The sequence below is a fragment of the Oryzias latipes genome, chromosome 1 (assembly GCF_053564925.1).
Source record: "Oryzias latipes strain Hd-rR chromosome 1, Olatipes_Hd-rR_3.1".
In the NCBI taxonomy this organism is placed as follows: domain Eukaryota; kingdom Metazoa; phylum Chordata; class Actinopteri; order Beloniformes; family Adrianichthyidae; genus Oryzias; species Oryzias latipes.
In genome coordinates, this window is record NC_136237.1 from 22,004,880 (window position 1) to 22,020,954 (window position 16,075).

The window sequence follows — 16,075 nt, forward strand, 5'->3', positions numbered from 1 at the left end:
ACCTTATTTTTATTCAAACTTTATAAGCGAAGCGCCATTTTTAATCAGTCTAACATTTATCAGTCCACACCCTCTTCCAATATCATCTGCACCTGACATGGTGCACACTCTTTTAGGCTGTAAAAGGTATTTTGTAGTTTAAAAGGGCAAAAAAAATCAATATTCAGAGTTAAAGTCCCGACATATTTAGCAATTTGATGATTTTGTTTATAGTTGATACACATCTAAATAATTCTTTTGAGAAACTGTGTTCGCGAGAAAGGAGAATTTAAAACTATTCTGCAGCGACATCTAGTGGCAAAACATATGTGGCAGGAATGGATTTCAGCCGAAAGCCGCATGCGCACTTCTGGAGCTTTGGGCTTGCAAGTAAAAGTCGTTTGAAATCGGGTTTATCACAAACATGTTTACATATTCTATCTTTACGATGGGTCTATGTTTCCTGCTGCTATAGCAGGTTAAACAGCTGTGTTTTAAAAGGGGGGCAGGGGATGGGGGTCCATCCGCTCAGAGTGGCGCCTCCTCCCCGCAGCAGGATCTCTGAACTCTGTTTCCGAGCGTGTGGATGAGCGAGCCGTTTACTGCGTTTATGAGACCCGCTGTTTACTTTAAATTTCCTGTCTGTCGGTTTTTACACCGTTTGAATCCGTATGATGGCAGAATCCCAGCGGGAGGAAGAAGAGGGGCAGAAAGAAGCCCCGGGGGACAGAAGCCTTCCTCCAACAGGTAGATAAAGCCGGAAGATGAGGATCCAGCCTCCTGAATGTCCCATCCATGTCTAACTTTGTAGTTGGTAGTGCGCAAAAGTAGGTTAAAATGATCTATTTTTACATTTTCAAAAAGTTTTTTTGTTTGTTTAAAATTAAATTATTCCTAAATAGTTTAAATGAATGGTTCATTTGGGGTTTATATTCTTTATGGTGTAAAATGTGGACAGAAAATTGAAAACTCAGCAAATATTTAGTGCAAAGCTACACGGAAATGTTTACATTTATTTACAACATTCTTTGTAAATCAGAAAATATTCAAGCAACATAATTTTAAGCAGGTGATTACAACAAGTTTAGCACAGATGTGTGCACATGCCATCATTTGTTAGAATAAATGCTGTTAGAATAAAAGAAAAATATTCACCTTTTTTATTTCCAAATGTCAGGTTTATGTCAACTGCATATTTTACTCCACCAAAATTGAAATAAGCATGCAGCTTTTGTCACTGAAATAGCAACGGCTACATCTTTTTTCTATTTAGCTGCTTCCTTTAAAGCAGCTGGTGTACAAACTTTTATCTGTGGACTGCTGCGCCTATACTGCCCGGCTATCGCCGGTGCATGAGCTCAGGCCTCCACCACGCCCTGACCTGGCCAACTGTCTGGATGGAGATTCCTAAAACTGACAAGCAGCTGTGTCGTCATGCACGCTGCACTCTGCTCTGCTCCGACAACTGTTTAGCCCTTCTGGCTGAAAAGAAGGCCTCACACCAGACACTGTTTCAGCTGCTTTCACTGCAGATGATCCCGTCTGCACTCACACCATCTAATCTTCTCTGACTGGGCTCCACACTAGTTGCTGATATTCTGTTCTTCACTCACAACACTATAATCAGTTTTAGACTGCTTTGTTATCCACATGTTGGAAAAACTGCCCCTTATTTACAAAAAATATTTTTACTATGTGTAGAGCATGTAAATTCCAATCAAATCTCTTCATTTCTTTCAATTTGTGTGAATTTGTTGTTGGTGTGTTTTTTTTTCCTCCTTCCCTGCCTTTTGTTGCCAGTTTCAGCAGTTGCTCTGCGACTGCTGTGCTGAGTAATGTCAGCATGTGTTGTAGTGAGAAAGTGGACAAACCCTCCCCACTGTTTCCAGCCGCTTCCCCCTGTGTTTGTGGTGTCTTTTCCAATGTCACACTACGGATCTAGTGTGTCATGGCTTTCAAGGGATTTAGCGTTTATTTTTCACAACAGCTGTCAGAATAAACTCTTAGTTGGTCAATAAAATAACAAACTAGACACCTTAGATCCATAACGCACAATACAGCAGATGCTGCATGATCTAAATGCTTGTTTAGGGTGCGTTGGTCCAAAAATAGCCTTACCTGATTAAGGTCTATTAATTGGATCACCATGAGTTTTACTCTGGATATCAGTTTTTCTCTGAACAAGTTGATGATCCACTCATTTGATCTGGCATTTGAAGGTCAGCTGTTTAGTGAGGACTTTGGACATTAAAGCGAGTATTGTGATGAAGGCGGTTACAATTTGGGAAAATGTTTGCTTTTACTTCAAAGGATTCTGTCAATAAGACATTCAGCAATATTTGATTTTTTTTTTTGAACACGTGTGCAGTCCTTGTAGGCTAGCGTCTTAGTTGTTTTACAACGCATTCTGCCTTTGTAGATTTTTATTGTCAAAACACACCTGATCCAGGTAATCAGATGAGGCAGGACATCTGAAAACCCAGCAAGGCCTGGAGTTTGATTCACCTGAAGATTCAAACCTGTTTTACAAATACTACCACTACACAAGTTATATAGTTAACAGATGAGGCAGATACTTGAATTAAGTCGTGTTAAATGATGATGGAAGACTCAGAAACTGTTTTTCAGTTTGAATTTTAGATGCAACATTATTTCTTAAACTGCACATTATAAGCACATTTTATTCACAATAGGCTGTTTAAAAATAGTGATTTAGAAAACAAAATGTACAATAAAAAATATTTTTTCAAAAATTAAATTGATGATCTGGGGCCTGTTTCAGAAAGGAGGTTAAGTGTAAACTCTGAGTGCATTAACCCTGAAATCAGGGAAACCCTGGGTTTTCCGTTTCAGAATGGGAGGTTTGTTAAACCAGAGAAAGCAGAGTAAGTCAAACCCGTTTCTGAAAGAGAGGTAACTTCTACTCGGAGTCAGTATCCATGGTTACTTATGCTGTGAACCTAACCTGGTCGGGAGCAGGTTTTATTCTCCAAACTCAAAGTTTATGCCGGTCCCCTCCCCTTTTTAAAGACGAAGCGGTATTTTTCGCTTTAACCTTCATTGCCCAAATGTCCGTCACACAGAGACAGTCTAAGTGACAAGAATGGCTTGTTCTTTTTTGGAGGACCCAATAGACGAGGAGGCTGCATTAATTTGTAGAGAATTAATTGGGGGGGGGGCACACATCCCCGGGAGCACGGAGCCGGGGATGTGTGCCGGGAATATATTGTGTGTTCGGAGGACGGAGCACTTAGTTAAATAAAGAGAAGGTGTCATTCCCAGAATAACGGTTTTGGAGTCATTCTTAATCCGCTCTGGAGGTTGAGGGTTTCCAACGGGAAGTGAACCCCGAAGGAGGATTCCCTTCGGCCCTGAAGGAAATCTCCCCTGCGCTTCTGACCACGGTCGGAAAGACGAGAGAAAAGAAAGGAGAAGTCTTCGCGCAGCGAAAGGTTCAACAGTAGACAAAAGTTCACTTTGAAAAACACAATTGCATGTATTAATATTAAAATGACCAAAGTTTGCAAGAGGGGAAGGTTAACAAGAAAGTCCTTTAAACATTACCGACGTTAAATGCATTTTTCCCCAGATTGGTTCTGTACACTATGCAGCATTTCATGCAATTACACCAGGAATACACTTCAAAAGTACTCCTAAATATCCCCATTTTTTATTTCACACCGTACGCTATTTAAAAAATTATTACAGTCAATATTTTATGACAATGATTTAAATGCAAACTTAGGCATTAACTTGAGCAGCTATGTTTTCCCACGCTAACTGTCTCTGTTTTGCAGATGCAGCGGTGTTGCTTTTCTTCCGGAATATGTGCTCATATTCACTGTAACTCTGCAGCAGCACGTCGAGTTCAGCTGGCGAAAAATACGCAGACCTCTTTTTTTCACGGTTGCCATGGTGACTCGTGATATCTGCGCTCCATTGATAATGGCTTCTTATAGTCGCGGTGCTCACGCTCACCTCCGAATCAGTCCACTCAGAGTTGATTGATCTAACTCGGATCAGCTTCTCTGAAACAGAAAACTCAGAGTTGTTAATCTCCCGATTGACCAACTCGGAGTTCAAGTTCAACCTCAGAGTTGGTTGAACCTCCTTTCTGAAACAGGCCCCTGGTCAGCTTAGATACATTATAAAAATATCAACAAAATAATAAAAATACCAACAGACATCCTTTACTCATCGCACTGGAAAAACATGGTTGGTCACTTCTTCCATAATGTGCACTGTGTATGCAAACTTTCACAAGCCCACTATTGTGCGTGTAGATTTCTTTTTTTTTTTTTTTTTACTTTTACCTTATTTGCATGTTTTACCTCTTTTTTTATGTCAAGATAAGATATTTTTGTACTTCACCATCTTCAGATTGCCCTTAAGATGAGAATAAAGTGTTTTTAAATAGATTTGAATGAAAACAGGTTTTTAAATTGTTGCATAGGGTAAAGTGTTTACAATCAACATATTTAGATTTTACGTGCTACGTGTAACTCACTTAAGGACATCATTTAAAAAAAAAAACTAGTATGGATTTGCGTTATTGCTTATCCTGGATTTGGTTTTAAATAGTAGTCTAATTAATAATTTAAGAATCAAAGGTTTTTTGTGTGTAAAGAAAGTTATTTGTCTTAGTAAATATACAACCCAAACTGTTTTAGTGAAGACATGCAAATTCTTATAACTAGAACTCCACACTCAGTAACTGAGCTGTCTCTCCACTTCCTGAAAGACCACATTCCAGTTCACCAGAATGGCCAGGTGAACAGAAGAGCAGTGGCACGTAATAGGGCCACCCTTCTCTCCTTTGCTGTATGTGGGCGTGTAACATCCAGGTTCTTGGTCAACAAGAAGGGGAAAAGTTCCTTAGAGGAATATACTGTTGTTACAGAGCATTTTTCCCATCTGCTGCTGTGGCTCATTAAGGTAGGAATATGTCTTTTGGGCTAAATCAATTCAGTTGTTGACAACATATCTTTTTATACAAGGTCTGTCAGGTCTTCTACTGGGAAGTCAATGCTTAAAAAAACACTATCCATCTAAATAAAAGGTTGGATCTTCTTGCTACACGTTCTGTTAAAGTGTAACTGCTGTTGCTGTTCAAACAGATAAGAAGCAGCAGGTGTGACAGGTGAATGGTGCATTGTGGTTTCAGCTAAATGTTCCTACACAGCCACCTTTGACTTCAGATTTATACTTAGCCTACAGTTTTACTTTTTGTTTCCCTGTTGCCTATAAATGTTAAAAAAAAAGCTCAAAGTTTACATGCTGGCGATCGGTGATATAGTCAAAAAATGTTTTCCAAACTTGTGACAAACTGGTTTGACTGGACTGAATTCTTGTTCTGGAACTTTTTTTTTTTAATTGGGGCCTTCCAATCAGGGCAGATTGATTCCAGTAACCTGCTGATTGTTTACTCTGACAAGGCGTGATGGGAGCATTTTCTGAGGACGAGTTCCCTAAAGTTTTAAACGGGAGCGCATCATTAGCCAGGAAGTGAGGAGAGGGAGCATGTGCGGGAAAAGCCCGGCTCAAAAAGCACAGAAAGGGGTGGCCACACCTCTTGTTACCAGGGCGACCGGCCACAGCAGCTGAAATTGATCAGGGCTAATTACATAGTCAGTCAGAAATGCTGCTGCCTAACCCCCAAATTGATCCAGGTTCAGATTTTTAGCCTGAAAATAGGAACTGTCACAGAACCTTTTGCTAGACTACTGATTGAATGAACTTTTAAAGACTTTCTGTGAGGACAATTGTGTTTTTTTCCCCAAAAATGTATGACAGTGAAAATGCATTTTGGGAAAAGGGAAAGTGCCCCCTGAAAACTCCATCAAGCACTCAAAAATCCATGAAGCAGGCACTTTATCTTCACCTTATCGTAAATGTCGTGAACCTGCTGTAACCTCCACCACCAGGAAAAATTATGAGATGGCTTTAAGATAATGGTCGCATAAATCCATCATGTCAAAGTAACCCGTCGGTCCAGAAGTGTTTAATGCAGAAAAGCTGGTTTTAGTTTTAATTTCTGTTTGCTTGTGTCACAGAAGACAACTTTGAGATAGTTTTGAAAAAGCTTATAAAAATTCCTCATTTTCTTTTTGGTAAATTTATTCTGATATATTGTGAAAACAAATCCCATCTGTCATTTGTTTTTTTTCCATAGATCACTCTGAAAGAACCAAGCCAGAACCTTTCCACCGCAGGTAGGTGGTCTCTTCTTGGGCTGAGAATAGCTGCAGATGGGAAGCAGGTTGCTGTCCCTTTAACTGTTGGATCTGCTGATGGTGGGGTTGTGACGGACCAGACAACACTGTGCCATTCTCTATGAAAGACAGGAGAACAAAGAAAAGACTCCATCACTTTGTTTTTTCAGTTGGTGCTCAGAAATGGAAGCCAGTGGCCTCTCAAAGAGAGCTGGAGCACAGTTTGTTTCAACAATATTGCAAATGTTTTGACATGTTCAACTTCAGAAGTCATATTGCACATGAAGGATTATGTCATTTTGATGATTTATATTTAGATCTTTTTTATTTAAATAAACAATTTAAAAAAAAATCGGAGAAAAGGATACTTAGGCAGTGTTGTTTGGAAACTTTCAAAAATCCTACCATCTGTTTTTACAGGACTTAGCATAGTTAATTATTTATACAAGAATGTTTACCTTTATTGACACATTGGTTTTATACTTAAATATCTACAGTAGGTTCTGATTAAAATCATTTTAAATATTTGATTGTTGTGTTGTTGGACTTGACTATATCATGATATAAACTCGCCCAGCAGTGTTCTGGTGTTCTTAACCCCCATTAGTGACACATGAGCTTCATTGTCTGCTCTTTTCAGTCAGGGATCTGTGTCTTCTGCACCAGCTGTTGTAGAACGAGGTAGGTTTACCTTTATTTTCTATTATGTAGCTCATAACTGGGTTATACTTGTGCTGTGTCATTATATTTATTCATATAAATGACAACACAAAGTGTCAAAGCTCATCTAGAGTTTTTCTTCTTCCAGCGAGAACGTCTCACTGTGACAGCCTACAGGAGAGCAGGTAAAGGGTCTGTTGTCCTTTGTGGGTTTTGTGTTGTGTCTAACTCTACTCAACATAATGTGTGAAAACTTTCAAATGAGGAGGATGGAAAGAGAATGTGTTTGTGTGTTTTGTCTAACTTGTCTATGATGTGGTTTTTCTTCTTTTTTTTTTAGGCAACCAGAGATTCCCATTGTCTCAACAGAACCTCTGTCCAACAATCACTGGTTTCCAGGTCCTTCAGTAGTTTTCACTCCTCAGTCACGCTGGTCTGCAAGTGTCCAAGTCGTCTCTCAGGTAGGATTTATGAGTAATGCTTTGAGACAATTTAACCTTTTTGTAATACATTTTTTTCTTCATAAACATGGTTTTACAAGTTTAAAAGTTCATCTTTTTAAAATTTATTTAATATTTGCAAAAACAAAAAATGTCGCCAGACCTTTTAATGTATCCTTCAGTAGAACTAACTTATTCAAATTATTTCTACAAAGGCACACTTTTGCAGTCAAGTTGCAATTTTTTCAAGATGTGCAAAAGCAAGATTGTTGGTATAGTTCACCATGCGTCTAAAATTAAGGGGGGGACTTGCGTGAACATTCTTTTTCTTTGTCATGACTCAGCCTCCACCATCCTACGATCAGGTGATCCAAGAGAAGAACCAGAAGGAGCACATTACCAAGCCCACTGCAGCCCCTCGCAGGTCCACCTGCACAACTACAAGTGCTACCCAGACCGACCAACCCTGCACAGCAGCTTCACCGCCAGCTCTGAAAAAATCTGCAAGTAAGCCATCGATGATGATGATAAACAAACAAACAAAAAAACATGATTGGCATTTAAGGCGTTTTTTTTTTACCCTAAATTTTGTTTCCAGGTAAAAAGCCACAAAAACCTCCCAGGCTCTCACTGTCAAAAGCAGCGAATAGAAAACCTGTAATAGAAACAGTCGGAGAAGCTACAGCAAACGTGTCAGTAGTCACTGACCCAGAGGACCAGAGGGGCACCAAGCGAGACCTAGAAGAGCTTGAAAAGGCAGATTCCTCGCACACACACAGAAAATCTATTACAGTTTTCTGGCAAATCCCAAAAAAACATTTTCCTGCTGCAACCACTGAAACTGCTGCTTCAACTTCAGAAAACCGTCAGCGACCTATCCCCCGTCCTCGCACAAAATCCCAGAAGCAGACAACAAAAGCAGAAATCAAAGTTTTGCCTGAGGCGAGTCCATCCAGTGACATTACACAGCCGGATTCACTAGATGTCTTTACGAAAAAATTGTCAGATGAATTACTAGAAATATTTGACGAAGGCCACCAGTTCGCGGAGCGATTTGACGAGCAGTTAGGTCAGACGACGCAGGTTGGAGATGCTCTTGGTGAAATGAGCGACCCCTTCAGTCAGCGCAACATCCGTTCTAAAATCCAGGCCTTTGAGGGCCAGAATGGAACAGAGGGAGGAAATGAGTCGGCCAGACCAAACCCATTGGCCAGGAGGGCTACCACCAAACCCCCAGTTGCGGCCAAGCCTTCACTGCCTTTTAGAAGTATGGATGACAGTCAAAACATACCAGCAACTCCAAACCCGAAACCAGCCCCCAAAGCTATGCCTCTTAGAAAACCAGTGGGAATGTCTGTGAGGGAACAGCTGGAGGCTTTGCACAGCAATGGCAGCATCCAACAGCAACCCATCTACGCTTTGCCGGCGAGAGCTAGTAGGCATGAGGAGGAACCATCACCAACTCCACCTGTACCTCCAGTGAAGCCTTTCAAGCAACCCCTCAAACCCAACCTGAATATAAACAACCACAACTCAGTCTCTATGAGCAGAGAGAGTGACCTCGTTGACGGTACATCAAGTGAGTATTTGTGCAATAAATTTATATCATAACTGTAATAACTAAATTAAATCACAAACCTATGTTGATTTTATTTATTGAAAAAAAATGTGTTAAAAATATGATTTTTATAGAACTTTTAGGTTTATCAAAGAAAATCTAACAGCCAAACAGTTTAGTTGGTAATTGATTTCTTAGGACAATAATTTAGAATGACTAGATTAGAGCTGCTCATTTCTGGTCCTCGAGATCTACCACCCTGCCTGTTTTCCAACTCTCCCTGCACGGCTTGCTGCTGATTACCTGGACCAGGTGTGTTCATTCAGTCAGAATCTGGAGACATCTGATTGAGCAAATCTGCAGCTAGCAGGGCTTTGAGATCTGGAAAACAGTCAGGGTGGTAGATCTCGAGGACCAGGAATGAGCAGCTCTACTCGAAGAGATAGAAGTTTGATCAAGAAAGGAGAAGCATGAAGGTCAACTGAAGCAAAACAGAGTGTCTGTGTGTAAATTGGAGGGACTTCAGTGGAATGTAGAGGATACAGGAACCAGAGCTGGAAAAAGATGGGGGATTTTAAGTACCTAGGGTCAACAGCCCAGAGAAAAGGAGACTGTAGGAAAGAGGCACAGAGGTGTGTGCATGCAGGTGGAGGAAGGTGTGACATGTGACATAAGAATGAGAAGACAGGTATAGAAGGAGACTGGAAGCAAAGCTGGAGGTAGCAGAGATTAATATGTCGAGGTTCTCCTTGTGAGTGACAAGGATGGATTGGATCAGGAATGAATCCATCAGAGGGACAAACCACGCTAGACGTTTTGGAAATAAATTCTGGGAAGCAGGTTGGGATGGTGTGGACACATTTAGAGAAGGGACAGTGATTATGTTGGTAAAAAGGAGGCTGAGGTTGGAGCTAATAAGAAAGAGTCCTAAAGGACGACCTGAGGTGAGGTTATGGATGTAGTGAAGGAAGACATGAGGTTGGTTGTGTAAGCAAGGAGGATGCAGAGAGGGTAGGAGAGGAGAGGGTTAGATGGAAGCGAATGATTCATTGTGGCATCCTCTAAAAGGAGCATGGAGGTGGAGGAGCAAGGGAATGGAGGTTAAAACAAACAGCTGTTATAAAAATGAAAAGCATTTCCAGTAACATTTGATCTAATAAATAGTTTTTGAACTTTATGAATGATTATTCATTGCACCTTTGCAGCATTTTTGATGGATTAATATCATTTTTTCCTTATCGTCCTTTTACGACCAACATCTCTTCATTTTAATACTGGATACATTTCCTGTCGTTTTTCTTCAAAAATTGAAAGTTGACTTGATAAAAGGTGGATTGTCTCGTGTTTTTGATGACTTTCTCTCCATTCTGACAAAAGCAGTAGAAACTGATCCCATGACCAGATTTAGTTGGAGACTTTCTTGTTCTTTAGTTCATATGTTGCTTTTTTTTTTTTTAGATAATGTCCACATGAAATCTCAATACAATGTGGACATCAATGGAAGTTTTCTACCCAGACAAAGTACAACAAGGAGACCAACTACCATTAGAGTCCCCAGCAAAATGCCGTCAAGTGAGTCCAGCAATTCTCGATTGACTAAAACTGCTCAAATTTGAACTCTCCTAATTAAAGATACGTACATCTATCTTTCACTTAATTTGTACACATTGTTAATTGGACCTGTTTTTGTTTTCCAGTATCCGATAACATTCAGGACGATCCTCCTCCTGCTCTCCCTTTTCGGAAGCCAATAGGCTCTTCAAACATTCTACAGGACTACACCAAACCGGCTGTGTCCTCGCAGGTAAGACTTACAGTTCAGTGCAAGCCAAAGCATCCCTTCACTTTTTTTTCTTTCAAACCAAAATAACAATTTTATTTATCTATTTTTGAAGGAACTCAAAGTTCCTCCTCTGCATTCTGCTTGTATTGTGCAATTGCTTCTATGGTGCAATGTGTTCCAATTCCCTTGGTCAGACTTTCTTGTAACTGAGCTGCTTACTGGCTTTACCTGTTCTACTTTCCAAACAAAGAAAGTCTTGTAATGCTGTGATCATGTTGCTTTTGGGTACTATGCTGGCTTGTGGTTGCTATGGTTTCAGCTTCACATATTGCTGTCATGTGTTCATTTTATTGCTTAAAAAAAGAAAAAAGAAATCAACTTCTCAAAATATGTCTTCTTCCTGCAGTGTTCTATGGGGCCGGGACCGACCCTACCCCCTCGGTAAATGTGAAATCAAAAAAATCATTTCCATGAAGAGGTTGCTGCTATAATCATTTTCAAATCAAGTAATGCTGGTTTTGCACCTCAGGAAACCCAGCATGAACAAACCACTCCCACCACGTCCTCCTTCAGGCAAAGTAGGCCCTGGAAGACCTCCGCCCCCTAAGTTTGGTGCAACCAATCGTGCTCCATCGATATCACTGCAACCCCCGCCCAAACACCAGGAAATAAAGCCCAACAAAACAGAGATGGTCTTACCACCAAGGCCCAGGCCAGGCCACTGTCTGTACAATAAATATATAGTAAGAGTGGTCCTAAAACAAAACGTTATTTCTTAGAACCCTGTCAGCTGCATTAATGTATCCTCTCCCTTCAGCTTGAACTCCCACATGCGATCGCAGCTCTGGACTACGATGGGTGTAACATCGGGGAGCTTTCGTTTGAGGTTTGAGGCTCACTAACAAACAAAGAGGTGGCTTTTTAAATATCCCTCATGGGTAGTGATATGAACTCCCTCTTTGTTTTTCCTAAAGAAAGATGAAGTGCTTCTGTTACTAGAAAAAGTCAACAACAATGAATATCTGTGCCAAGCTGGAGAGGTCATAGGCAGAGTCCACAAGTCTAATTTGAAAATTATAACTCCTCTGGAATCTTACTCTTCTCCAGTATATGTAAGTGAATCTTTAAGACAAATCTTTTCTCCTTAAGTGTCAGGTGCCGCAGAATTATGTGTACTATCCCCTGCAGGATGACGTCCCAGCTGCTTCTGGTGGAGATTTATGTGGGCTTACAGTAAAAGCTATCTACGACTTCCAGCCGCGTGAGTAAACAGCTTTGAGAGGCTTTATGCAACTTAAAAGCATTTGACAGTCTCAAAATCTGCTAGTTGTTTCACTTAAAAAGGTGTCTGTAATGACACTGCAGCATTTGAATCCATGATGACATAGTGTGTTTCGGATAGAAACCTTTATTACTGGGGTCCCAGCTTTCTCCCGGTCATTGACCAGTTCATCCGTGTAGTTCTAGGGTTTTTCCTCCCCATTCTCAAGATAATTTGTATCCTATGAGGTTTTGCATGTAGCGAAATTGTCAAGGAACTTGTATTTCTTCCATATTCCATAATAATTGATCCAACAGTTGATTTCTTCTCACTAAGCTAGTTCTTAAGTCTTCTTCAGATGAAAAATCTTGTCCCTGGTGTCCTTTGATGGCTCTTTCGTCTTGGTCATAGTGGAGAAGTTGCAATCAGTTTAAGGGTATGGACGTGTATTCTATATGGACACCAGTTCAAAGGTGCAAAGGTGCAATTAATACAGGTGTGGAGAAGTGGAGGATAGAAGAGCTTCTTTAATTCCCACTCTGATCATCTTTTGATCTGTTGGAAAAGTGTTCCCACTGGTCTTTTACCTACTGTATAACTAAGCCATTTTTGCCAAATCCCAAAAACCTGTGTCGCTCTCTAGGACATAGTTTCTGCAGATTGGCAGGAGTTCATCAGAAATTCCCCCCTGGGTTGTGGGTGGGGCCTCCGTTACTTCCTGTCATCCATTTGTTTATAGTCTTTCCCAATAGTTTACAGCCCCCACAACCCTAAGCTAATCTTAGCAGTGCAACAAAAATGGTGAACAGTATTTGCGTTATCCAGCCTTCCAGTTTTGAGCCAGATGCCATCTTGGACGAGTAAAAACAAAGACATAAATTGATCTATTTTTACATCACAAAACAAGCATTTTCTAACAGCATTTTTTCATCTGCTCCTGGTCGACAAAAAAATGAAATGCAACTTTAAGCTTATATTCCTTTTTATAATTGTCCTCCATCATAAGAAAAATGCAAAAAAGAACCCTTTAAAAACACCAAAAAAAAACTAATTTTCCTCAGAGCGTGTCTTTAGAGAAGGTACAGCCCTGAGAGGAACAGAAGTCTCACTTGTTTGTAGAAGATGAATACTTATTTTTTGTAGTTTTACATGTAAATAAATAAATTCTTCAAAACTCATACAATGTGATTTCCTGGCTACTTTTTTACATTCTGTGTCTCACAGCTGTAATGTACCTATGATGAAAATCCCAGACCTCTCATTTTTTTCAGTGGGACGATTTGCAGAATTTGTGACTGACTTTTTTGATTTGCATTTTTAGCTTAGCATAACATTATGTTTGTCAGGTACAAATATATCTCATTGTAACACTGGTCAAACATAATGTGCTAATGTTTTAGTGTCGTTGCAGCTACACACTTCAGGTCTCTGAGTTCTTATCTAAGGCTGGAGCAGGTGCCCCATCAACACATCATTTTGTTCATTCTCAGTTTCGAATTGTGTATCTCCAAGTCAGACATTCCCATTCACAAAATATTATTAATGATGCAAAGGTGTCCCTGAAGATTTGACTATTACAGCACACAAATGCAGAACTACCACAGTTCTGAAAGAGTGTCTCTATGTCCTAACTCAGTTATGTTGGGTGTCAACTTCCTAATTGACCCTTTTCAGGAAAGCTCTGACCTTGTAAATAATCCTCCTTATGCATGAAGAACTGCATTACTGAACTATTTTTGACTTCTTGCTCAAAAAGACAAAGCAATGGTCTTTGTATTCTATTTGAATCCTGAAAATCACAGAATGAAAGTCCCACACTAGCAACTTTAAAACTGGTAACATTTTTATTTAGTGTACAAAATAAAGTTTAGGACATTCTTTTCAAAAACCCAAAGGTAGCATTCTTTGACATCATTGCTAACTTTCACAATATATTTTGCTCCTCGATACATTTCCTGACTAAAATATAATTGAATTTGGAATTTTTAAATTTACCCTTGATTGGATTTTTATTTTTTAGAGAATCCAGAAGAGCTGAGTCTCAGAGCAGGAGATGTTGTGACAGGGGTGGAGCAGGCCGACGATCAGTGGTACAGAGGCACATGCAGAGGATCCACAGGTTTCTTTCCAATTAATTATGCTGAAGTTCTGGTAAGTCTTGTTTTTATAATTCCCTGTAAAAATACAGTCTCGATGTAAGGCTTTTAAAAAAGTAATATTTATGTCTTCAATCAGTCAAATTCACCTGTCCCTGAAAAGAAAGAGAAGCCTTCGCTTGCATCAATCAGGTACAGTTCAGGTGATGGTGAAACCGGTTATTTACTTATTTTTCAAAGTCCCGATGAGCTTTTTAAATTATTCCTTGCAGTGGTCCGAGGTGCGTGGCGAGGTTCGACTTTGAGGGGGAGCACAGCGATGAGCTGACCTTCTTTGAGGGGGATGTGATCCAGCTACAGAAGTATGTGGGGGAGGAGTGGGCGCAAGGGCAGATCGGCGCCTCGATCGGCATTTTCCCTTTGAACTTTGTGGAGGTCGTTGAAGATCTGCCGCCGCCTCCAACCCAGCAGTTGAACCAAATGTTTGTTCCAGGTGAGGGAAATGAGAGTGCTTTTACATTTTTCTACACAAATGTTTTTGTTCATAAGGAAAGAGCACTTTAAATCAAGCTCTGTGAGGCATTTGATTGACTGTTTGTCTTTCATTAGAGAAAGGTCTCCACCGCATGGGGGAGTTGATGAATGCATGACCTTGGTTTTTGACCCCACTCCTATAAAGTTGCTAAAAATAAAAACGTACAAATCCAGTTGCTAAACTCTTTCATTTTCTAGAATGTTTTGATTTATTTCTTTTTATTTTGCAATTATGCAACAATTCCCTGAGAAACGCTCCTACCTAAATACGTATCCTTTGCTCTTCTTGTTTCTTAATAAACTGTTCATTTCTGCAGGTATTTCTGCTGCTGCTGCCGCCGCCGCCGCCCCTCCCAACATACAAGCTGAGCCTGCCAAACCTGCTAAGGTAATATTTATGTCAGAGGACACCCCAACAAAGAAGATGCTGGTTATGCTGACTCCCAATACATTAAGTACCAACATATTTTACCTGTGCAACAAAGCTTGAGGGTTTTATTTTGAATTCCCACTGTTGTAAGCATTATTTTTGTGTATTTTACTACCTTAAAACCTTATTACAGCTGTGTGCACACAACTATCTAAATATAGCTCTGTGCATGTACAGCCACATTGTTACAGGATGATCCAATGTTTTTAAAGCTGTACATTTAGCATCCAAATTTTTGATACTGGCTGTTTTTTAATGTCTTCTAGATGGACAACTTTTCATGGTTTCTCTTGTTTGTGGACTCTCCTGTAGACTTCCAAACCTAACGAATGGGCAGTGGCCTTGCATGATTATGCAGCAAAGACTTCCAGCGACCTGTCGTTTCGCCAAGGTGACCGCATCCTCATGACCAAGCACTTGGATGAAAAGTGGAGTTGTGGCAAACTGAATGGCAGAGAGGGCATGTTCCCCCGGATTTATGTTCAGACCGTAATAGGTACACTGGGATCTAGCTTATTTGTAGGCCTGTTTTTAGAAAAAAAAGATCCTATTTTCAACATTTAACTGTTTTTATTAGTCAGTTAATTGTAATAAAAAAAAAAAATTCGAACTAAAATGTTCACTATTTTTTCCTATTTGTTACAGAAGAACAGCCCACTATTGACCTGAGAAGTAAAGCTGCTGGTGGAATGAGAGCAAGAGCTTTATATGACTTTAGATCAGACTGTGATGAAGAACTCTCAATTCAGGTACCTTTTTTTTTTCTTTTCCTGCAAGATTCTGCTGAATAAAAGCATCAATTCAAAGTCTTCTTTTACAGTTTGGTGATATCTTGACCAACGTGGAGTCTGTTGATGAAGAATGGTTTCTGGCAGACTTGAGAGGAAAAAGAGCTCTGGTCCCTAAAAACTATGTCCAAGTGTTACAATGAGGCCAAACACTGCAAAGATGTGGGGCTGAGTTGATGGAACATCTTTAAACTGCTGTCTATTAAATGTTTTGTAATCCTAAGCAGTTAAACCTTTTCCAACAGTAATGCATTTTAATGGTTTAAGTTATGTGAATTAAAAATAAAATGTTTACAAATGACTTTTTGGATTTTGTGGCTGCAAACTGATGTTG

General features: G+C 40.0%; 1 protein-coding gene across 7 annotated transcripts; it reads left to right on the top strand.

Moving 5' to 3' along the window:
• Positions 1–447: 447 nt before the first annotated feature.
• Positions 448–16,042, top strand: LOC101175541 (uncharacterized). 7 transcript variants are annotated; one of them, XM_011476721.4, is made up of 21 exons: positions 448–726; positions 6,152–6,191; positions 6,832–6,872; positions 7,000–7,036; positions 7,192–7,312; positions 7,636–7,798; positions 7,890–8,870; positions 10,308–10,421; positions 10,547–10,653; positions 11,039–11,073; positions 11,162–11,375; positions 11,450–11,518; positions 11,607–11,744; positions 11,821–11,893; positions 13,914–14,044; positions 14,129–14,181; positions 14,262–14,482; positions 14,841–14,911; positions 15,266–15,449; positions 15,599–15,702; positions 15,774–16,042. In XM_011476721.4, exons 1-21 carry the CDS (start codon positions 651–653, stop codon positions 15,882–15,884), a joined length of 3,084 nt encoding a protein of 1,027 aa, XP_011475023.4. In that variant the 5' UTR covers positions 448–650; the 3' UTR covers positions 15,885–16,042. The 7 variants fall into 7 exon arrangements, with proteins under 7 accessions (XP_011475023.4, XP_078807540.1, XP_078807522.1 ...); XM_078951414.1 differs by having other exon boundaries at positions 15,266–15,344; XM_078951396.1 differs by having other exon boundaries at positions 10,547–10,652; positions 11,035–11,073.
• The last annotated feature ends 33 nt before the right edge of the window (positions 16,043–16,075 follow it).

Bases quoted from the DNA above. Each gene is read 5' to 3' on its own strand.
- LOC101175541 (XM_078951396.1), top strand. From the start codon at position 651: ATGATGGCAGAATCCCAGCGGGAGGAAGAAGAGGGGCAGAAAGAAGCC. The intron at 7,799-7,889 runs GTAAGCCATCGA...TTTTGTTTCCAG, and splicing joins AGCTCTGAAAAAATCTGCAA to GTAAAAAGCCACAAAAACCT. The intron at 11,519-11,606 runs GTTTGAGGCTCA...TTTTTCCTAAAG, and splicing joins TCGGGGAGCTTTCGTTTGAG to AAAGATGAAGTGCTTCTGTT.